This window comes from Dipodomys spectabilis, unplaced genomic scaffold (genome assembly GCF_019054845.1).
Source record: "Dipodomys spectabilis isolate Male_0828 unplaced genomic scaffold, ASM1905484v1 ptg000018l, whole genome shotgun sequence".
Lineage (NCBI taxonomy): Eukaryota > Metazoa > Chordata > Mammalia > Rodentia > Heteromyidae > Dipodomys > Dipodomys spectabilis.
In genome coordinates, this window is record NW_024870695.1 from 10,065,882 (window position 1) to 10,087,660 (window position 21,779).

Here is a 21,779-nt window from a genome sequence, read left to right on the forward strand (position 1 = left end):
GAAGGTGGCAAGTGGCAGTGGAGGGGATGAGGTACCAGATGACTACACTCTTGGACTAAAGCATTACCTGTCTGCACACGAGTCTCACCTTGGGGAAGGACAGCTCTGCAGGTGGGAAGATGGAAGTAAAAGCAGATGGTACACCCAACTCTTCTACCTCTCAGATTGGGTATAGATCACAGAAAAGTCAAATTGATTTACAACCTGGCCCTGCAGGTCCTTATCCATGTACATTTGCCAGAGTAGGAGAATAGAACATATTTTATTGAACAGTTGTTAGCTTGATTTGTAGATTTTAAATAGGCAGAAAAAAAAAACCGATAGGAGGCATCCATTTGTTCTCTTGCCCAGTCCTGCTGGCATCAGAGTAGGCTGGGGGTCTATTAGAACCTAAGCCCTGTCAGGGCAGCAGGCATGTGTAGTACCCCTGCCCCAGAGCATAGTGCCTGGTGCATGAGAGCACACAATAAATACTGACTTTAAGAAACAAATGGGATCACCCAAGTAGGTTGTGTGGCATGGTGCTAAAGCCCAATAAATATCAGGTATTATTGTTTGTTGAACTGATGAAAGGGGTGGAGCCGGGGGCTGAGATCCTCAAGTGAGGTGCTTTGTCTAAAAGGAGGGAAGGGACTCTGCTGTTCCCCCCTCCTTTCCTGAAGCTATCCCCCCTGTCTCCACTCTGCAGGCTTTGCCTGGCTCTTCACAGCAAGGAAGGCACCAGTTGCTTATGACAGCCAAGGTGCTCATAGGGTTGGGGACTCTGATCAAGTGCTACCACTCCACCAAAGAAATAAAAGTTGATTATAATTTCCCTCTTTGGCCAGGCAGGACATGCCTTCGTGTAGCAAGGTGATAGGTACAGGGTACACATCCAGTGGATGTTTAAAAAAAAAAAAAACCCTTGTAGACAAAACCGGTGGTTTAGGGAAGGAGGCCCAGGAAAGTCTGTCATTCCTGAGACCAGAGGAAGGCAGGTTCAGCAGCATCCTAGGCCAAAGGTCAGGGTCAAGTTCTGCCTGGGCTGGCCTGCAGCAGGCATGTTATTAGGTGCTTCATGAAGGCCTGAATTGGTAAAAACCCAGAAGCCCCTCACCAAATTCCTCCTCCCAACAGGCTGCCCCAGAAAACAAAACAAAAACAAAAAAAGCTTATTACCCAACCCTCTTGCATTCTCTCACTTGCACAGTAGGTGGCGCTGTAATAAAGATCAGAACGTAATGAGTTCAATATTAGGGATGGGTGGCTGGGGGGGGGAGGAATGAATCACATTTCACGGACTGCCCACCAGGGGTCGCCCTACCCTCCTACCCGGGAGCTACAGAAACCGCCACGCCTGCGCCTGGGTAGGAGACAGAGGGTCTTGGAGAGGAAGTCCAGCCTCCAGCCTCCCGGGCCTCTAGCTGCCAGCCTGAGGCGGAGGACCACAGTCGTCGTCCTGCGTGCCACGTCCGGCGGTCAGTGCGGCGGGAAGATGTCGGCGCACTGCTGCAGGATGAGCTCCACCACCTGGTTCTGGAACACCATGGTCATGGGCATGCTGGCCTCCTCCGTCTCGGGCCGCAGCAGCGTGGGCCCGAATACAATGGCTACACTCTGCACCGACATGCGGTTCTGCTCGCCGTGTTCGATCACCCTGCAGAGGCGAGGGAGGATGGGGCGGGAGGAAGCCTGATGTAGAGGGGGGAAGGGGGAAGGGGAGGGAGGATCCAGCCATGCCCCGCCCCCTTCCCCTGCCCTCCTCCTCCCCCCCTCACCTGCACAGGTGCTGGAAGAGAAGCCGCAGCGTGTCGTGGTTGGGGGCGGGCAGGGTGCGCACCAGGTCGCGCACACAGCGGCTGCGCTGGGCCTGGTCCTGCAGCTCTGGGGGAGGGGACGCAAAAGGACCGGGAGGCCGGTGGGTGGAAGGGGCTGGCCGGCTCCACTCACCCCTTTTTTCCCGTCCCCCCTCTCCCCCTCTCCTTCTGCTTGCTCACTGATGGCCGCGATGAACTGGCTGAAGTGGGAGAAGGGGAAGAGGGGCTCGGGAAGCTCCCGGAAGAAGAGCTTCAGGGCGCCGGTGATGACATGGACGTCCTCCCAGCGCCCATCGTCCAGGTCCAGGCGCTCATCTGGGACCAGGGAGGAGGGAAGAGTGGGTCAAGGGAAGGTCGGCGACCCTGCGGGCTTTCAGGTGCTGGGGTGGGGAGTGGGGCCGGGTCTCACCATGGTCCACCTTATAGCGCAGCTTCTGGATGGTGGCCAGGTTTCCACTGATGCGGTACAGCCCATCAATGTCCAGTCCTGGGGAAAGAGAAGAGCCGGGAGAGAGGAGCTCGTCCCAGGTGCTCATCCCAGTTTTTTTCTTTTGTCGGTAGTGGGGCTTGAACTTAGGGCCTGGGCGCTGTCCCTGAACTTTTTCCACTCAAGGCTAGTTAGTGCTCTACCACTTTGAGCCACAGCGCCTCTTCCGATTTTCTGGTGGATAATTGGACTTTGCTGATTTCAAACTGCCACCCTCAGATCTCAGCCAGCGTGAGCCAGTTCTCTTTAAATTCTACCTTGTGCCAGCCTTAGGTCTTGGAAGTAGGCCATCACGGTGCCCGATGCCCTGCCCAGCCCTCCCGTCCGCTCGCAGCCTACCCCGGGCCTCCACGGTGCGGATGCACTGCTGCACGAAGCGCGGCACTGGGCTCCGCTCCCGCTCACACAGCACGGCCAGCGCACAGCCGAACACCTGGTCTGGGGGGACAGAGGATGGTCAGCACCGCCGGCCCCCCCACCCCGCCCCGTGCCGCGCGCCCCTGAGCCCCGGGTACCTCTGATGTAGCCCTTCTCCCTCAGCGACTGCATCGTGGGCCTCCTCTGCAGGAACTTGCGGAGCTTGTGCCGGACCCGGCTCAGGTCGCTCTCCAGGCCCCCGGGGCTCAGCGCCAGAGAGGCTGCCGCCCGCCCAAGGGGAGACAGGAGACCCAGTCAGTTGGTGACATTGGGGTCCCAGCAGGCCCCAGCCCAGGGCATCACCTCCTGCCCCCAAGAAGGGACTCACCCACCCCAGCCCACCCACTGCCCCACCGCACACCTGCACTCGGCCCCGTGTCATCTTCCCGCCAGCTTCCCAGGCGCTCGCTGGAGCCGAAGTCTGCGCTGCTAGTCTCGCTCTCCTCCCGCAAGGGCAAGTCTGCAGACTGGAATGAGGGGCCTCAGGGGGAGGATCTGGGACCCGCTGGGGTCTGTCCCTCCAGGGAGGGGATCCGAAGTGCCCTTTCTCCCCTCCCCTCCTTGGCTGCCAAGCCTTAGGGGTGGAGTCTCTCCTCCCTCCCCCCATCCTTTCTTATCCTGGCCACCTCCACCCCTCCCTGTTTCTGGCTCCATTTTCCTGTGAGGGGCACTCACTCCACTAGATTGGCTTCCAGTCACCATGACGCCCAAACTCGTGAGTTTTCACTTCCATTTGGACGTTTTGGATGTCTACTTTTGCACAGGGAATTCTATTTCTAGTCACACAGCTGTACCCAAGGTTAGCTTACAGGGGATGAGAGACTCAAAAAGTGCCAGGTGAATTGCCAAGCAAACGGTCATCAAGAGAGCCTGTTCCATCTCTACTGAAGTAATGGATAATGGTGGACTCCTGGGGCTGGGGGTACAGCTCAGGGACAGTTAATGAGCTTGTCTAGCATGCTTGCAAATAGCCCGGAGTTAAGGGATCAAATCCTGGCACATCTACACATACCAAAGTAGATATCTGAATTCAATTCTTTTAAGATACTGGCGTTTGGACTGGGCCTCATACTTGCTAGGCCATTGTGACACCATTAGGCCATGCCTTCAACCCTGTTTTTTTAATCTAATTTTAGAATTTGGTTTTCCCTAATGTTTGGGTGAGGGCCTGTGCTCTGATCTGCATACCCATTTTTGCTGGGATTACAGGTGTGTGCTACCTAGTCTCAAGGACTTGTTTGATACCTTGATCCTCCGATTCTTAGTCACTCATGTTGCTTGGGATGACAAGAATGTACCACTGCCCCCAGTTATGGGCTAAAATGGGGTCTGTGAATTCCTTTTGCCTGGGCTGGTCTTGTACTGTGATCTTCATGATCTCAGTTTCTTAACTAAGATTAGAAGTGTGACTGACCTGCCACCTGCTATCTTTTGAGTTTTATATTCTAGTTTTAGCTTGTCTTTCTGGCCTAAGGCTGGTCCTCAATGTTTGCTTTCCTCTCCCATGGCATTCCCTTGGTGGAGTCCTCCTGGGAGGTCAACCCCAGGACTGACTCACAAATGTAACTGAAGGCCCTTTCTTTTACAATCCCTCAGCCACACTAGCCTTAGTGGGGATACACTTGCAGGGACACTTCTGGGGCCATGTAACTTCTGACGCAGGAACAGAGGTCCCTTCCCACAATGGGTGGGGTGATTCTGCAATAATGTCTGTCTACCCCTTCCCCATCAGCCCCAGAGGTCCAGGCTCTGCCTACCAGCTCCTCGATGCCCTGGCTGATGGCTTTGTGCCAGGTGCTGATGATGGCCTCTGAGTCATGCTGGATCAAGTACTCTGAGCCATCTCTGCTCCGCAGCTGGAGGAACACAAATTACCGGGTCATTTTGGTTGCCTGGGTCTACCCTGGGGATAGGATTGGGAGAGAGGGTGTGTGTGTGTGTGTGTGTGTGTGTGTGTGTGTGTGTGTGTGTGTGTGTGTGTGTGTGTGTGTGTGTGTGTGTGTGTGTGTGTGTGTGTGTGTGTGTGTGTGTGTGTGTGTGTGTGTGTGTGTGTGTGTGTGTGTGTGTGTGTGTGTGTGTGTGTGTGTGTAGAGGGTGTGTGTGTGTGTGTGTGTGTGTGTGTGTGTGTAGATTGAGGTAACCTGTGCCTCCAGGGAACTCAGAATCTAATGGAATAAAGGCCTCCCTTCAGGCCCAAGTCTTCATCCTGTTTTCTAACAGCGGGTGAGAGCATTTCTATTACAGATGAGCAGTGTGAGACCCATCGAGCTTTAGCAATTTCCTCGTGGGCACACAGCCCGTGAGTGATGGAACACAGCTCTGTAGGGCTCAATTTCATCACTCCACTCCTGCCACAGGGTATGGCAGACCTCACCCAGAGCCCTGGGCTGAAGAAAAAGGCAAGTGACAGGTGTTCTCATGGGAGCCCCTGGCTGCTGGAATGATAACGAAGAGAACTGAAAGCACACACTGAGGACAGATCTTGCAGAACTGCCCCTGCTTGTAAGGTCATGAAACCCCAATGTGCCCCTCCCTTGAAACTGGGCAGTACATCCTCTCATAGCACACTTCATGCTAAAGAATACATGACCAACTTCTGGAATAAAAGGACTGTCTTTTGGCTAACGCCTAAGTATTAAAATTATAATCGGATACTATTTCAACTACCTTAAAAAATAAGAGGGCTAGAAGCATGGTTGAAGCAGTGAAGCATCCTATGAGTTTGATCTGGATGCCAGTGGTGCCTGTAATTCTAGCTACTTGGGAGGCTAAGATATAAAAATCATGGTTCAAAGCCAGCCCAGGCAGGAAATCTGTGAAACTCTTATCTCCAAATAAGCACTCAGAAAGCTGGAAGTGGGTGAAACTGTGGTTCACATGGTAGTGTGTTAGCCTTGATCAAAAAAACTCAGGGAGGGGCTGGGAAGGTGACTCAGTGGTAGAATGCTTGCCTTGCATGCATGAGGCCCTGGGGTTGATTCCTCAGCATCACTTAAGCAGAAAAAGCCAGAAGTGGCACTGTGGCTCAAGTGGTAAAGTGCTAGCCTTGAGCTGAAGAGCTGAGGGACAGCGCTCAGGCCCAGAGTTCAAGCCCACGACTGACAAAAAAAAAAAAAGAAAGAAAAAAAAAAGAGGGGGAAAAAAAAGCTCAGGGAAAGCATCAAAGTGCTGACTGTAACCCCTAGAATGGGCACCAAGAAAAAAAAAAAGTATGATTTTCAGCCCTGAGTATTCTAACCCACACACTCCCCAGGTGATTTCCTTTTCTGGGGTTTGTCTCAGGCCATAGTAATCCCCTTCTCCTCTTTTGTTTCTCCCCTCCTTCCCCCCCACCCCCACATCACCACTCACCTCCAGAACATTCTTCTTGCTGGATTTGTCTTTGGGGGCCCAGGAGAGAGAGGCTCCTTTCAGCTCCACTGTATACTCAGGGGTGGAGAGCTTGGAGGGCTGCCTCTGGCAGGAAAAACAAGACAGTGTGAGAGTCTTGAGCCCAGATGGAGCTGCTCCAGCACCCTAGCTCTGACTTGCCAGACTCGCCAACTCCAAGGTCTGGCTGGTCCAAGGTCTGGCTGGGGTCACTGGTGTGGCTGGACAGTAGATCTTCCCAGATCTACTGAGGGCCTGAGGGTTGCTGGAACCCCAAGACCCTGGTGCTTCTTAGCCCCAGAGCCTGCTGGCACACTTGTCCTTGCTACCTGCCCACTTAAGGAGGGAAAGAGAAAGGAGCCCAGTCTCATCCTCTGAGCAGGTGCCTCAACCTCTCCACCTTCCAGGCTGAAGCTGGCCTCAAAGATTGTTCCCCAGCACCAGGGTGAGTGGAACAGCTGTTTAGCAGTGAATCTGCTGTCATTACCTCTTCCCTACCAATGTCCAGATCCTTTGATTCTCTCAGACTAGCCTCTCCTGGCTCAGATCAGACCAAGAACAGAGGCATGGTCCTTGATTTGTGATAGGTCTTACCAGGCCGCCTGCAGCTGAGGTCTTTGAGTCCTTGAAGAAGGTCAAGACACCACCCTCCAGTACGGTCCATGAGGCACTCCAATGCTTCTTCCTGGTGGGGTGAAGAAGTGGGGATAGGGTCTTGGGCTTAGAGCTCTTTCTCCCCTAGATGCAGGGCAGAGAGCCTCAGGATTCTGTCTGGGGCACCTGTGTGGGAGGGCTGAACTGCCATCTCTAGTAGCTAGTAGCCAAAAGACCTAGGGCAAGTCACTGCTATTGGTGCCTTGAATCCAATGAGGACTCAAGAGCCTAGCATGGGGGAAGTGCTCAGTGAACATTACCATTAAAGCACTCACCTGAGCCGCTTCCCCTTATCCACTGTCTTGGTGCGATGGAGCACCCCTGCCTTGTCCAGAGTCTTGATCTAAGAGAGAGAAGAGGGGGAAAGAGGCAATAGTCCCTAGGGTGAGCCATAAGGGGCACAGACCAGATGAGGGGGAATTGGAGAGGAGTCTCCACAGCCCTCTGGAGGTGAGACTTCCCCTTAGCTTCCATGCTCCTCCAACTCTGGGGTCTGGTGCTGGTGCAGGTATATCCCACCTGTCTCCAGAAAAACCCCCATTTTCTCTGTGGCTGTTTTGCTAGGGCGTTCATTGCCTTTCCCTACCTTCTCCTCCGGAGGGCTGGCCTGGGCTGGGGTGTCACTGTCTTGACTAGATTTGCAGATGCTTCGTGGGGCAGGGACAGGGACCTGAGGAACAAGATCCTGTCATATAGCAATGGCCCTTTTGGCTCTTCCCAGTGCTCTTCCTTCCCCAGCTGGTTACCTGGGGCAGCTCCCACTGCACAGAGGAGTCCTCCGGCTTGTAGAAGTATGGCTTCCCATGCTGGTCCTCCAACCTGACCCACTGTGGGAACAGGGATGGTCAGGGCACCCAGCCCAGCTCATGACAGGAGGAAAAGGTTCCCTCTTACCAGAGGCTGACAGTACCAAGGACAAGTACAGGTGACTTTGTCTTGGGTAGCTTGGGGCTGGCCTGGGAACTGTAGTTTAGAGTCTTAAGGAGATGTCCTAAGCAGTGACCTCATGTTTGTCTGGGTCCATCTGCCAATGCTATCCCTACCTGTTCCTGGGTGAAGTGGTTCGTGTACAACATCTGCTTGTCCGGGCCCACATGACAGGACCAGCCAGGAGGTGCAGTCAAGGAAGAGGCAAGGCTGGGCTCATTGAAGGAGCCCACGGGGGAATAGTCCTCTTCGGGGTAACTGGTTAACAATTCGGGGTAGTCTGTTTCAGGAGTGGGGGGCTGCGGGAATCAAGATGGAGTCAGATGGCTGTCAGTGCCTGCACAGCCCTTTGTCCTTCCTTTTGGTACTATATATACCCTTTGCTTCATTCCTCTGAGACAGCAGAGATGCTCAGAAGCCCCGCCCTCCAGGCCCCGCCCATGCTGGCCACACCCCTCCTCCATTCCTAGTCCTGAGCAGGAGGCGGGGTCAGAGGTGCTCCCAGATAGGCCCACCCCCTTAAAGGGACAGCCCTGCCCTCTCAGTCCCGCCCCTCACCCTCTGGTTCCTGATGCCACTGGGGCTCAGGCAGGGCTGCATCTCCAGTTCTTCCTGGGGCTGGTCCTCTAGGTGGTCCTCGGGATCGGGATCGTCCTCAGGCTCTTCCTCCCAGGCCGTCTCACCCGTCAGCGGGTTGTAGAAGAACACCCTGCGGCTCTCCTCATCCCAGTACTGACCCCACTCAGTCTCCAGGCTCTCCTGGCTGCCCACTGAGGCCGGTGAGGTGGCCGGGCTGGTGGCGCCCTCTGCCGTCTCGAAGGGCGACTCCCAGGTGGTCACGCCCGTGTCGGGATTGTAGTAGTAGGGGCGCCCGGTGTCCACGTCTGTGTGCGTCTCCCACACTGGGCTGGGGCGAGGGGCCACAGCTACATGCGGGGAAGGGGCCTGGGGCTGCCGTTCTATGTTCGCATACACAGGCTCCGGGGGGTCATCCACCTGGGGGAGGCCAAGGACACTTTAGGACAGTTCCAGAATCACATAGTACCCACTGGCCACTTGTCACCAGATGACCTTCAGCAAGTTCCATTACGTCTCCGCCATGGTTTCCCAGGGTGTAAAATGTCTGCTATGCTCATTCCAGAAATTATAGAATAAAGAAGGAAATGTGGGCTTACGGGCGTGGCTCAAGTGGTAGAGCACCTGCCTAACAAGCAAGACTTCTAGTTCAAGATCTAGTGCTGCCAAAAGTGAAATAAATAAAAATAGTCTTTCTTTCTTGGTGGTACGCAGGGCACTGCATATGCCAGGCAGGAGAAGTCCTACCACTTGAGTCACATTCCAGTCTTAAAGAAATATTCTTTTTTAAAAAGTATTAAGTACTTGTATAAAGAGGTTACAATCCCATGTATTAAGTTATGAGTACAGGCATCTTGCTCAATGCCATCCCTTCCATCATTTTACCCTATCTCCCCCTCCCTCTCATCCCTATCCTAGTTCATAGTTCACTTTTTACATATGTACATTGGATATGACTGCATTTCCTCACCCTTCCTCCCTCCATTCATGTGCCATCCTCTTAATTCTCCCCCCAAACGTGTTTCTATGTCACAGCATTTTATAAGCAGTGCATTAGTTGTTTAGAGGAATTAGACCTTTGGACTCCTCCTCTAAGTATACCATCCCTAAAGAAATGTTCTTGAAAGTTCTTCCTGAAGTAGAGCCAGAGATGAACGAGACAATTATATTTTTATTTACTAACAATAATAAAATACCAGGGCTAGGAAGGTGGCTCAGTGGTAGCCTTGCATGCACGAGGCCCTGGGTTCGATTCCTTAGCACACATACACAGAAAAAGCCGGAAGTAGTGCTGTGGTTCATGTGGTAGAGTGCTAGCCTTGAGCTGAAGAGCTGAGGGACAGCGCCCAGGCCCAGAGTTCAGGCCCCATGACCAACCAAAATAATAATAATAATGATAAAATACCAAGCTGGCCCTAGGGTTCAATCTGCAATCCTAGTTGCTCAGAAGGCTGAGATCTGAGGATTAAAGTTTAAAGCCAGGGGCTGGGAAGGTGGCTCAGTGGTAGAGCGCTTGCCTTGCATACCTGAGGCCCTGGGTTCGATTCCTCAGCACCACATAAGCAAAAAGAAAAAAAAGCCGGAAGTGGCGCTGTGGCTCAAGTGGTAAAGCACTAGCCTTGAGCTGAAGAGCTGAGGGACAGTGCCCAGGCCCAGACTTCAGGCCCCATGACCGGACCCACCCCCCCCCCAAAAAAAAAAAGTTTAAAGCCAATCCTGGAAGAAAAATCTGTGAGACTCTTATCTCCAACTAACTAGCCAAAAGCAGGAAGTGAAGGTGTGGCCCAAATGGTAGAGTGCCAACCTTGAGTAAAAAGGCTGAGAGGAGTTCAAGCCCTCAGTGGCAGCACAACAACAGCAGTAAAAACATCAATAGCCTAGTTCTTATACTTGACTGCACTTACAGGGACAAGGAAAGGCTGAGGTCACCTCTTCTGTGGTCCCTTTCAGAATCGCAATCAGCCCCACCATGAGCTCTCACTAGCCTTCCATCTCATCCCAGAAAGCTCTGGGATTAGAATCAGCACTACCTCTGGATATGGGGTTGCTTTGCAGGTGTCAGAATCAGTACTAGATAACGAGAGAGATGACAGCCAGACGGACTAGAGATAGAAGTGGTAGCAGGGAGACAGGGGATTTATCACAGGTGGCTGATCACATGGAATACAAGCCTGCCACGCTTCATGCCCTCAAAGAACAGAAGCTGGCCTGATTCCCACCTCCTGGTTCCCTGCTGGCTGCAGAGCAAAGTCTAAGCCCTTAGCTGGGCACAAGAGGCCATCTATCACTTGCCAGTGCTTACGCCTGATTTCCTGCCCCTCCTTGCCTCTTGCCTTGAACTTTTAAGCTCCAATAGCTCTGCGTACTTACAGGTCCCCACCCTTTCTGCTGTGAGTCCTGTAGGCGTTGGCTGTCTTGGCCACCTTCCTCCCTTCTCACCTGGCTGACTCCTTTTCCTCTTTCAAGATCAGCTCAGGTTCCAGATTAGAGACCTCTTCTGAATTCCTCTAGTGTTCCCAGAACAGCAACCCTACTTGAGGGATAGAGAGTCCTATTTTTTTCTTTTTCGCTTTTTGTTTGAGGCCAGACTCAAACTTGGTACCTTTTGCTCATTGGCTGGTGCTCTAGCAAATGAGCCATATCTTCAACCCCAAAGTTACATTTTCAAACTCCAGGTTCAGAGTCAGCCTGTGAGGATAAATCCATGAGAACGAGAGTCTTATTTCCAAGTAACCAGCAAAAAGCCAGAAGTGGAGTTGTGGCTCAAGTGGTAGAGCACCAGCTTTGAGGTAAAAACCCAAGCAAGAGTTGCTAGGCCCTGAATTCAAGCCCCAGTACTGGCTGTGAATGTCTCTTCACCTGAGCCCAAATCCACTGAAACCCAAATCAGACTTCAGCTTTTCATCATATTCTATTGGTAAAAATATGTACATTTGAAGATAGTAAACTTTTCCAATAAAAAGTTAAATTAATGATAGCTTTAGCACTCTATTATAAAGATGGCAGCCATTCTCTTAAGCCACTTTCTTTCCTGCATTCTGCACATGGCAGGTACTAAGCTAAGGTAGCAGAATGGGGACAGGTAGAAAGTAGAGCAGGGCCCTGTGGGGAGGGGATGCATCCAGGCAGCACATCCCAGGAATCTGAGCAGGTTCAGCCAACCCAAGCAAGGCAAAGACAAAAGTCTAGATCTTGGTCAGATGCCGGTGGCCCACTCCCATAATCCTAACCACTCAGGATGCTGAGATCTGAAGATCAAAGTTTCAAGTTAGCCTGGGCAGGAAAATATGTAAGACTCTTATCTCCAATTAGCCTCCCCAAAGCCAGAAGTATAGCTGAAGCTCAAGTGGTAGAGTGTTAGCCTTGAGCAAAAAAGCTCAGGGACAGTGCCCAGACCCTGAGTTCAAGCCTCAGGACTGGCACGCATGTGCATGCTTGTGCACACACAGAATGTCCAGATCTTATAGATCCCTCTTGGGGGACAGAAATCTCTGCCAAACATGTGAACTGTCAGTACAACCTAACAAGGCCCTGAGTCTTTCTAGAGTCACTCCAGTCCTTGTCACTAGAGCCCAGATACACACACACACACACACACACACACACACACACACACACCCTTAAGAATATCAGAGCTACCTGAAGGCAAAGTTGACAGATTGCTGGGGATTGGGGCCAGTGTGCTCCCAGAGGCAAGGAGGCCAAGTCCACTCCCTCTTCTCAGTGCTGAAAGCTTGGAGAGGGGCAGGACCACCGCACCCTTAAAGGTCCCTTTAGTTCGAGAACTCTCTGTGGACTCCCACAGCGCTAAGAGCTGCTTTTTCTTTTTCTTTCTTTTTTTTCTGGGAGATCTTTGTTGGGTTCTGACTGCTCCTGGGGAGTCCAGCTATAGCCTCAGCCCAGGACAAAAAGGTCAGACTATGGTACCCAAGGTTCAGGTTGTATCCTAGAGAGGGACCATTGGACACCAAGAGAGTAAAAGGAAGTGGCTTCTGTACCTAGGCCAGAGGACTGAACCAACACAGACCCTGGCTCTCGGCACACCAGCTGCCCCTGCCCACTTCCTCAGGGTAGTGACCCCTGGCCTCCAATTCCCTAGCCTGTCCCTACGCAGGTGGCAGTTGCCTCTTTTGCTCCCAGCTGAGTTCCCTAGAACATCACCGCTGTGTTCTCAGCAGGGCCTCTGAGAAAGAAACAGGAAAAGAAGAGCCCCAGTCTTGGGGCTCCTATCAGGGTAGGAATGCAGCCTACCAGGAGCCCCTAGCACCACCCCCAAGCATTCTGCCACCCCAGCAGACGCTGAGCTGGCCACTGCAGCCCTCCCTCCCTACCTGTGCCCGCAGCGCCCGATTCTGCCTCCTGGAGAGTTTGGCAATCACATCCACCATCCTGGCTGTTTAGAGCTGCTAGGATGAAGCCTGGGAAGGTTTTGGGGTTTTGTTTTTTTGGGGGGGCGGTGGGTGGGGTGGAGCCAAGGGACACAACCCCAGCTGGCACAGGGCAACCAGGAAACAAGAAGTTGTCTTGATATGGCGGGAGGCTGAGACTGCCGCGGGTTTCCTGTCAGGCTGCGGAAGTGCAGCCTGAGACAGACGCTGCCTGATCGGGCTAGCAGGGTGGGGGTGCTGGTTTGGGGCATTGTATGCACTCCTTACTCCTCTGACTGCCCCACTCAGGGATCTGAGGACCCAGCAGGACTAGCACCCAGGCCTAGATGTAGTCCAGAGAAGCCTGATAGATGGTCCCATTTCAGCTGTGGGCGGGCTAGGAATGAACAGATAGTGTGTGCACAGGGGCAGCTGTGGGGATTCAGGCCTATGTTGACTTAGTAGCTCCTGTGCTGGAAACAGGCCAGTGAGTGCCTGCACACTCCCCAAGGTGCAGGAAGGGTGGAAAGGGAAAGAGGAAGCTTCTGCAGGGGGAGAGGTTCCCAAAGAGGAAGGGGGTCTGTGCAGACATGGTATGAGGCTGCGGGTGTCTGGACCCTGCCAGCCATGAGGAGGGAGGGAGGGAAAAGGGGTTTGGACTGTATCACTATCTGCCTGCCTGGACCCTGGGTCTGTCTCTTTCAGATTTGGTCAGCAAGATGTATCTGCCTCCCATTCTTGTGTGTCAACATCTCCTACTCCTGTGTGCTTCACCCCTGATCTTTAAGAATGGAGGAAGGGGACCTGCTTCCCTCTTTTCCTCCCTGACTTCTCCTCCCTCTGTCTTCTCATGCAGGTATGTATGTATCCCAGCCACATGCAGTGGACACACACCCTAGGTGAGCAACTGGGGATGCTCCTCCAAGCCATGGGGACCATATTATTTTCTATTTCTCTCCAAGCTGTTTGCCTTGCCCCACCCACCCCAATTCTCTCTTCCCTAAAATGCTTGCCTTGCTAGACTCAAGGACTATGTGGTATCTTGGCTGTCTTTTCTTCCAGGCATACTCCTGCCCATGACCTCTCTTCTCCTATACCCGCTGTGGGCTCAGGATATGACACTCGTGGAGTGAGGCATGGGAAACTAGGAAAGAGTGCAGAAAGGGCAGGGCCTGCTGTCCTCTGCCCTCAGGAGCTCATGGCTGGACTCTCCCAAATCTCAACCCCCAGAGAAAATCAATCCAAGGGTGCAGAGAAAGAGGTCTCATATATGGTGTGTGTGTGTGTGTGTGTGTGTGTGTGTGTGTGTGTGTGTGTGTGTGGCTTAAACTCAGGCATTGTCTCTTAGTTTTTTTTTTCTGTTTTATTTTTGCTCAAGGCTACTGCTCTGCCACTTGAGCCATAATTCTACTTGTAGCTTTTTTTTTTTCTGGTTAACTGAAGGTAAGAGTCTTATAGCCAGGTACTGGTGTCACACACCTGTAATCCTCGCTACTCAGGAGGCTGAGATCTGAGGTTCAAAGGGTAGGAAAGTCTGTGAGACTCTTATCTCTAATAAACCACCAGAAAACTGGAAGTGGTGCTGTGACTCAAGTGGTAGAGCTCTCGCCTTGAGCTGAAGAGCTCAAGGACAGAGCCCAGGCCCAGGCCCAGAATTTAAGCCTCACAACCGCAAAAAAAAAAAAAAAAAAAAAAAAGGAGTCTTGCAAGACTTTTCTATCTGTGCTGGCTTTGAACTGTGATCCTGAGACCTCAGCCTCCTGAATAGCTAGGATTATAGGTGTGAGCTACTGGTGCCAGGCTTTGTATATGTCATTAAATGTGTCTAGGGAATGAGCAAACCCAGGCAGCTCCGCCTGGTCTCAGCCACAGCAAGTTGGCACTGAGGCCTCTGGTAGACTGCTTCCTCCAACAAGAAGGGGTGGTAACCACAACAGTACCTCCTTCAAGCACAGCTTCACACTTCGAGGAAGCACATGGAGTGGGTAGGGGAGACAATAAACAGACCTCATTCCTCTCCAAAGCTTTCCTAGGAGAGGACAGATAGGGCTAGATACAAAAGGAAAATCAAGTTCTCTGGATGAAAGGCAAAAGAAATATCCCAAATCACACTAGCATGGCAGCACACACCTGTAGCCTCAGCACGTAGGCAGCTGAGGCAGGCAAGTTCCAGGACAGCTTTTGCTACTTAGTGAGTATCTATCTCAAAAGTATTTTTTTGAGCCGGGCGCTGGTGGCTCACGCCTGTAATCCTAGCTACTCAGGAGGCTGAGATCTGAGGATCGCGGTTCAAAGCCAGCCCGGGCAGGAGAGACCATGAGACTCCTATCTCCAATAAACCACCAGAAAACCGGAAGTGGCGCTATAGCTCAAGTGGTAGAGTGCTCGCCTTGAGCTGAAGAGCTGAGGGACAGCGCCCAGGTCCAGAGTTCAAGCCCCACAACCGACAAAAAAAAAAAAGTATTTTTTTGAAAGTTGGGCACTGGTGGCTCATGCCTATAATCCTAGGAGGCTGAGATCTGAGGATTGAAGATCAAAGCTGGCCCAGGCAGGAAAGTTCATGAGACTCTTATATCCAATTAACCATAAAATAGTTGGAAGTAGAGCTATGCCTCAAGTGGTAGAGTGCCAGCCTTTGAGTGAAAAAGCTAAGGGACAATGCCCAAGGGCCTGTGTTTAACCTCCAGTATTGCATTGGCACACGCATGTAGGTGCACGAGCGCGTGCACGCGCGCACACACACACACACACACAATGCAGAATTGGTAGTATATACCTGTAATTCCAGTTACTCAGGAGTCAGAAACAGGAGGATCTCAAGTTTAAGACCAGTCTAGACAAAGGTAGTGACAAGATACTGCCTCAAAAACAAAATGGCTGAGGGTATAGCTCCAGCTATAGTGGTAGAACACTTGCCTAGTATTAAGACCTTGGGTTTGATCCCTAGTGTAGGATGGAGGGAGGGAAGAAGGGAGGGAAGAGAGGGAGGGAAGGAAGGGAAGGGAAGGGAATGAAAGGGAAGGGAAGGGGAAGGAAGGAAGGAAGGAAGGAAGGAAGGAAGGAAGGAAGGAAGGAAGGAAGGAAGGAAGGAAGAAAGAAAGGAAGGAAGGAAGGAAGGAAGGAAGGAAGGAATCTCTCAATGCAGAGACTCAGCCCTGGCTCTGGCTTGGGGGCTGGTGAGGGACACAGCCTCCTCACTGGGCAGGCTCAGTGCAGGGAGGGTGGGAAGGACTGTGCTTTTAGCCTCTAAGTTGCTCAGTGGTGTCAGACCATGAGTCCTTCTCCATGTCTCCTCCAGGGCAGTGGCTGGGGCTCATTCTGTGTCTATCAGAGCCTGGCCCAAAGCTACGTGTCCACCAGTGTGCAGGGGGAGGGGAATGGTGAGAACCATATGGGGTCCTCAGAGGGGTGCTGGGGGGGAGCATACCCATTTAATTCTTATGGAACTGGCTTGAGTTGAGGGCTGGCTGGGCAGAGCATTTTGCTGCTATCCGGGTGATTCAGATAAGCAGCCTGGGACAGGCAGCACAGTTCAATGGAATCTCCTTACTTGGATGCATGAGGTATAGGATGCTAAATAGAAGGAAAACAATGGAGCAGGAGTCTAGCAACATGCGTTCTTGGGTAGAATGCACCTCAGTTTCTCCCTGAGCAATGCTGGAATGCCTCAAACTGGGGCTTGAACTCAGGCCTGGGGGCTATCCCCTAGTTTTTCCACTCCAGGCTGAGGTTCTCCAACTTGAGCCCCACTTCTGCTTCTGGCTCTTTGGTGGCTCATTGGAGATAACAGTCTCATGGACTTTCCTGTGTGGGCTGGCTTCAGACTGTGATCCTCAGATCTCAGCCTCCTGAGTAGCTAGGATCACAAGCATGAGCCACTGGTGCCTGGCTAATGCTGGAATTTCCAGGCCTCCGTTTCTACAGCTATATAAAGGGACTGTCCTTCTCCCTCCCCCACTCCCAGGGCTGGTTTCTGTGAAAGCCCAGGAGGCCTCTAAGTTCCCACACCCACAGGGATGTGGTGAGAAAGCAGGGTGTGCTTCTGCTTTTCTAGTGTGGGGTTTCGATTGGGTGCCATTGCCACTGGACTCTGCCCCAAGCCACTAATGACCTTAGAGGGCAGCCAGATCCTCCCTGGTAGGCGGGATCTGGGGTGAGGCTCCTCACGGGCTTAGGACACCGGTGCTGTAAGTCCAGGCTGGCAGAGGCCCAGCAAGGCCTACTGGGGCTTGTGGTAATCTGAAATGACCCATCAAGGAACCTCCCAGCTGGCAAAGGCTGTGGCTTTGAGTTGTTAAGGAGACAGGAAAGTATGAACCCTAGGCCCTCATGGCTTCTGCTTCCTCTCGGGAAGCCTCTCTCTCTCTCTGTCTCTGTTTCTCTGTCTCTGTCTCTGTCTCTCTCTCCCCCAATCCTGGAGCTTGAACTCAGGGCCTGGGCACTGTCCCTGAGCCTCTCTATGCTCAAGGCTAGCACTCTAGCACTTGAGCCACAGCACCACTTCTGGCTTTTTCTGTTTATATGGTACTGAGGAATCAAACCCAAGGCTTTGCTAGGCAAGCATTCTACCACAAAGACACATTCATTCCCAGCCGGGGGCCTCTGTTTAAGGGAGGTGGAGACCCTCCTTCTATATTATCTTTGTCCCTTTGGCATTTCCACAAAACTCAGTTTCTCTCTCTTAAAAATAAAAAGGTATTCTGGGTGCTGGTGGTTCATACCTGTAATCCTAGCTACTCAGGAGACTAAGATCTGAGGATCACGATTGGAGATTCTTATCTCCAAAAAACTACTCAGAAAAAGCTGGAAGGGGCACTGTGGCTCAAGTGGTAGAGCAGTAGCCTTGAATGAAAAAGCCAAGCAAGAGCTGGAGTCCCTGAATTCAAATCCCAGTATAAGAACAAAAGAAAAAGAGAGAGAGAGAAAGAAAAGGAAAGAAAGAAAGAAAGATGAGCTGGAGCTGGGCACCAGTTGCTCATACCTGTAATCCTAGCTTTTCAGGAGGCTGAGATCGCAATTCAAAGCCAGCCCAGGCAGGAAAGTCCTTGAGACTCTTATCTCCAACTAACCACCAGAAAATGGGAAGTGGCACTATGGCTCAAGTGGTAGAGCGCTTGCCTTGAGCTGAAGAGCTGAGGGACAGTGCCCAGGCCCAGAGTTCAAGCCTCACGACTGACAGAAAGAAAGAAAGAAAGAAAGAAAAGAAAGATGAGCTGGGCACTGGTGGCTCACTTTTTTTTTTTTTTGTCAGTCGTGAAGCTTGAACTCTGGGCCTGAGAGCTGTCCCTCAGCTCTTCAGCTCAAGGTGAGCACTCTACCACTTGAGCTACAGCGCCACTTCTGGTTTTTGTGGTTAGTTGAAGATAAGTCTCAAGGACTTTCCTGCCCAGGCTGGCTTTGAACCTCGATCCTCCGATTGTAGCCACCTGAATAGCTAGGATTATAGTCATGAGCCACTGGTGGCCTGGCTTCCAGGAGACTCTTATCTCCAGTTAACCACCAGAAAACCAGAAGTGGTGCTGTGGCTTAAAGTGGTAGAGTGATAACTAGCCTTGAGAAAAAGAGCTCAGAGACAGCACACAGGCTCCAAGGTCAAGCCCCATAGCCGACAAAAAGAAAAAAGAAAAGAAAGAAAGGTATGTGCCCTGGCTGCAGTCATGCCTTTTGGTTCTTCTCCCCTTCCATAGCCTCTCAGGCCCAGGCTCCACCTCTTCTACCCTCCCTCAACCTTGTTGCTCACCCTACTAGCACGCATGCATACCACCTGTGAGATAAACAACATAGCTCTATCTCCAGGCCCCTGTATCCCTCCAGGTCCCAAATCAAAATTGCCCTCTCTCCTCAGCTTGCAGAAGCCACGGGTCACCCACCACCCCTGCTTCCTTCACACCAGCTATTTTTGAGCCTGATGACCCTATCAGCTCAGAGGACCAGTTCTCAAGCAGTACAGTAGGACCACAGGTACCTCCCTCTTGCTCTGGAAGTGCTCCCACAAGTGGCAGACAGATCTTATCTGTTCTCTTGAATTCCTCAGTGTCAAGCAAAGGAGAGGATGATGCAGTTGCTTAAAAGTGTTGGAGGTCACAGACATGTAGCATGTATGGCCCTAGGCTGCATCGGAGATGAAGCTAGCCAGCTGTGAGAGCGATGGATTAGGACAACAGGAAATAAGACCCTGGGGCTTGGGTCTTAGCTGACATTGAGGGGCTTGTGCTAACCTTTTAGGTACCACCATGGTGGGGAGGTAATGGAGGACAGCATATTTCAGTGATGCACGCTGAAGTTTTCAGGTGTGAAACAGGAAGATGCTTAGAATTTGTATATGAGGGGAAGGGGTGGGATGGGGTGTAGTAATGGGGTTTGAACCAGAGTTCAAACTTGGGCTTTTGCTTACTGGATAAGCAGCTCTCAGCCTTTTTTCCTTTAATAGTTCTAAGCTGGTTGTTGATGGCCCTCACACCCAGGGAAGAGGGTATAGGGTGGCTTTGTACCAGATCTTGCATCTCCAGGAGCAGATGGAAAGCTAAACAGATGAGCAAGACTCTGACTGCTCTTGAGCCTGGGAGCACAGAGGAGATGGGGAGAACTCCTGACCTTGACAGAATCTTAGCTACTTGGGAGGTTAACATCAGGAAGATTGAGGTTTGAGGCTACCCTGGGTAAAAAAAGTTTCTGAGACCTCTTTTCATCCTATTACTGGACATGGTACATCACACCTATCATCCTAGATTCATAGGAGGCTAAGATCTGGAGGATCATAGTTTGAGGCTATCCTGGGCAGACAAGTCTGTTAGACTCCATCTTCAAAATGACCAGCAAAATGCTAGGCTTGGGATTTTGGCTCAAATGGTAGAGCACTAGCCAAGCAAGCAAACTGAGTAGTTGTGAGTCCTTGAATCCATGCACCAGCATCACCAAAACAAAACATAGCACAAAAAATGATGGGTAGCGTGGCTGCTTAGTAAGCTCCAGACCCTGAGTTCTAATGCTACCACTGTAAGGTTTTAGGCGAGGAAAGAACGGGCAAGAGGAGGTAAAGGTGAAGAAAGGAAAGTTTATTGGGGTACGCTCCTGAGCAAACTCCCTGGTTGGGATCAGAGAGGTTGCCCAGAGTCTGGTTGTAGCAGGGTTTATATGGCTGGGGTCAGTAGGGACTTTTAGCACTGAACTTGTTTTGAGAGTTGCAATAGTTTCGGGCTAGTGCCCCCAATTGGGACAGGTGGTTGGTGTATAATTGGGACAGGTGGTGTATAAGGAAGTGGCTTTTCCCAGCTGCCTCTGCCTTCCAGCGGCCTGTCAACCACCACACACAAAGGAAGATTTACTGTTTAATACGTGTGTTACCGCAGCTACCTATACTCATGGTCACCAAACTCCAGTACAACCAAAAAAGAAAAATCCAACAACAACAACAAAAAACCATTTTAAAAGTACTATGAGTTTTAAAGAAAATTCAAGGAGACAGATTAACTAGGAACTGCAATTACTACTTAAACAACAACAAAAAGCCTCTTGAGATTTAAATCAAGCAAAAAATTAAATTAAAAAGAAAAAATAGTGACTCATGCCTATAATCCTAGTGGTTCAAAGCCAACCCAGGTAGGGAAAGTCTGTAAGACTCTTATCTCCAATAAACCACCAGAAAACTGGAAGTGGAGGCGTGGCTCAAACGGTAGAGCACTTGCTTTGAGCTCATGAGCTGAGGGACAGTGCCCAGGCCCAGAATTCAAGCTCCACAACCACCACCACCACCACCACCACTATCAACAACAACAACAAAAAAGAAGGTAAAGTTGGAGAAGGCTGTAATTTGAGACCAGCCCAAACAAAAAAACTAGTAAGACCCCTATTCTCAACAAAAAACACAAGATTATCATCCCAGCTATGCAGAACATATAAACTATAGCCTGGCCCCTTGGCAAAAGCATGAGACCCCATCTGAAAAATAAAGCAAACAGGACTGCAAGCATGACTACTACTCAAGTAGTAGAGTGCCTGCTTAGTAAGCATAAGGCCTTGAGTTCATGTTTCAGTATTAACAACAACAACCAAAAAGCATTTTTTATGACTTAAAAGATATCACTGTACTAACTGAAGGAAAAGTTTTTCACCTAGAGATTTAAATTTGTAGCCTGGGAATTCAAGCAGAAGATAGATCTCAAATGGCAGAGCCCAAGTTCACAAAGCTAGAAATAAAGAGGAAAAAGGTAAGCAACCAGGAGAACCTAGTCAGGAGAGCTAACATGCAAATGAAGGAATACATAAAAAGAAACAAGACTGCAATGAAGAGGTGTTTCTAGGCTGAAAAAGACAGGAGTCTACAGACTGACAGGTTCTGTGGGTTACAGAAGGGAGTACTGACAAGAAACCCCAGCAGTACACAGCCTATAAAACACATTTGATTTAGGGACTCCAGGGAAGGGAGCACAAGCCATTAATGAATAGAAAACATAATCCAGTGTAAAAGGAAATCAATAGCAACCTGATCAGAGCAGAAAATCCCCATAAGGTCAACCAATAAGTTAGAAATATGTCAGAAATAATAACACCAAGTACGGGATAAGAGTTGTTAAATGAAATATGAGGAGACTGGATTCTTGAACTGCAGAGTACAGCCATGTCACACATACCAGAAATGTGATCTTTAAAAAGGCAATTATGATTGAAAGAAAATACTACCAAGAGATTCTAGGCAAGTACAAAAAAATAAAGCCAAATAAAAGGATGAAATAGAAGGTTAAGCCTCAAAATAGGTTGAGGAGAGACAGCAGGTAATGATTGGATGGCTCTTATCAGAACAAAGTCTGCATGCTCCCAACAGCATTACCACTAATTATAAAAAGCAAAAAAACCATTACCAGGTGCTGGAGGTTCACACCTGTAATCCTAGCTACTCAGGGGGCTGAGATCTGATAGCTACTCAGGGGGCTGAGATCTGAGGACTGTGGTTCAAAACCAACACAGGCAGAAAAGTTGGTGAGACTCTTATCTCCAATTAACTAGCAAAGATGAAAATAAGTGGCTCAAATGGTAGAGTATAAGCCTTGAGGGGAAAAAAGCTAAGGGACAGCACCTATGCCCTGAGTTCAAGCCCCAGTACTTGCACAAAAGAAAACTTTTAAAAAAGAAAGAAAAGAAACAAAACAGAAAGAATTCTAAGGATATGAAAGGCTGAATAAACAACAA

General features: G+C 50.7%; 1 protein-coding gene across 7 annotated transcripts in view; it reads right to left on the reverse strand.

The window, feature by feature from the left end:
- Positions 1–243: 243 nt before the first annotated feature.
- Arhgap27 (Rho GTPase activating protein 27) overlaps positions 244–21,779 on the reverse strand; it is a 31,179-nt gene continuing 9,643 nt past the window's right edge. For 6 of the 7 annotated variants that reach the window (XM_042673693.1, XM_042673692.1, XM_042673696.1 and 3 more), the window contains 15 exons: positions 8,209–8,646; positions 7,767–7,949; positions 7,470–7,550; positions 7,310–7,393; positions 6,999–7,066; positions 6,664–6,754; positions 6,052–6,156; positions 4,458–4,556; positions 3,062–3,167; positions 2,799–2,921; positions 2,623–2,721; positions 2,206–2,283; positions 1,977–2,111; positions 1,758–1,863; positions 244–1,636 (listed from right to left, as the gene is read on the reverse strand). In XM_042673693.1, the coding sequence (XP_042529627.1) occupies positions 1,459–1,636; positions 1,758–1,863; positions 1,977–2,111; positions 2,206–2,283; positions 2,623–2,721; positions 2,799–2,921; positions 3,062–3,167; positions 4,458–4,556; positions 6,052–6,156; positions 6,664–6,754; positions 6,999–7,066; positions 7,310–7,393; positions 7,470–7,550; positions 7,767–7,949; positions 8,209–8,646 (1,974 nt within the window). In that variant the 3' untranslated portion in view covers positions 244–1,458. Of the gene's footprint in view, positions 1,637–1,757; positions 1,864–1,976; positions 2,112–2,205; positions 2,284–2,622; positions 2,722–2,798; positions 2,922–3,061; positions 3,168–4,457; positions 4,557–6,051; positions 6,157–6,663; positions 6,755–6,998; positions 7,067–7,309; positions 7,394–7,469; positions 7,551–7,766; positions 7,950–8,208; positions 8,647–12,557; positions 12,734–21,779 lie in introns of those variants that run through there. The other variant, XM_042673697.1, reaches the window with a different exon arrangement.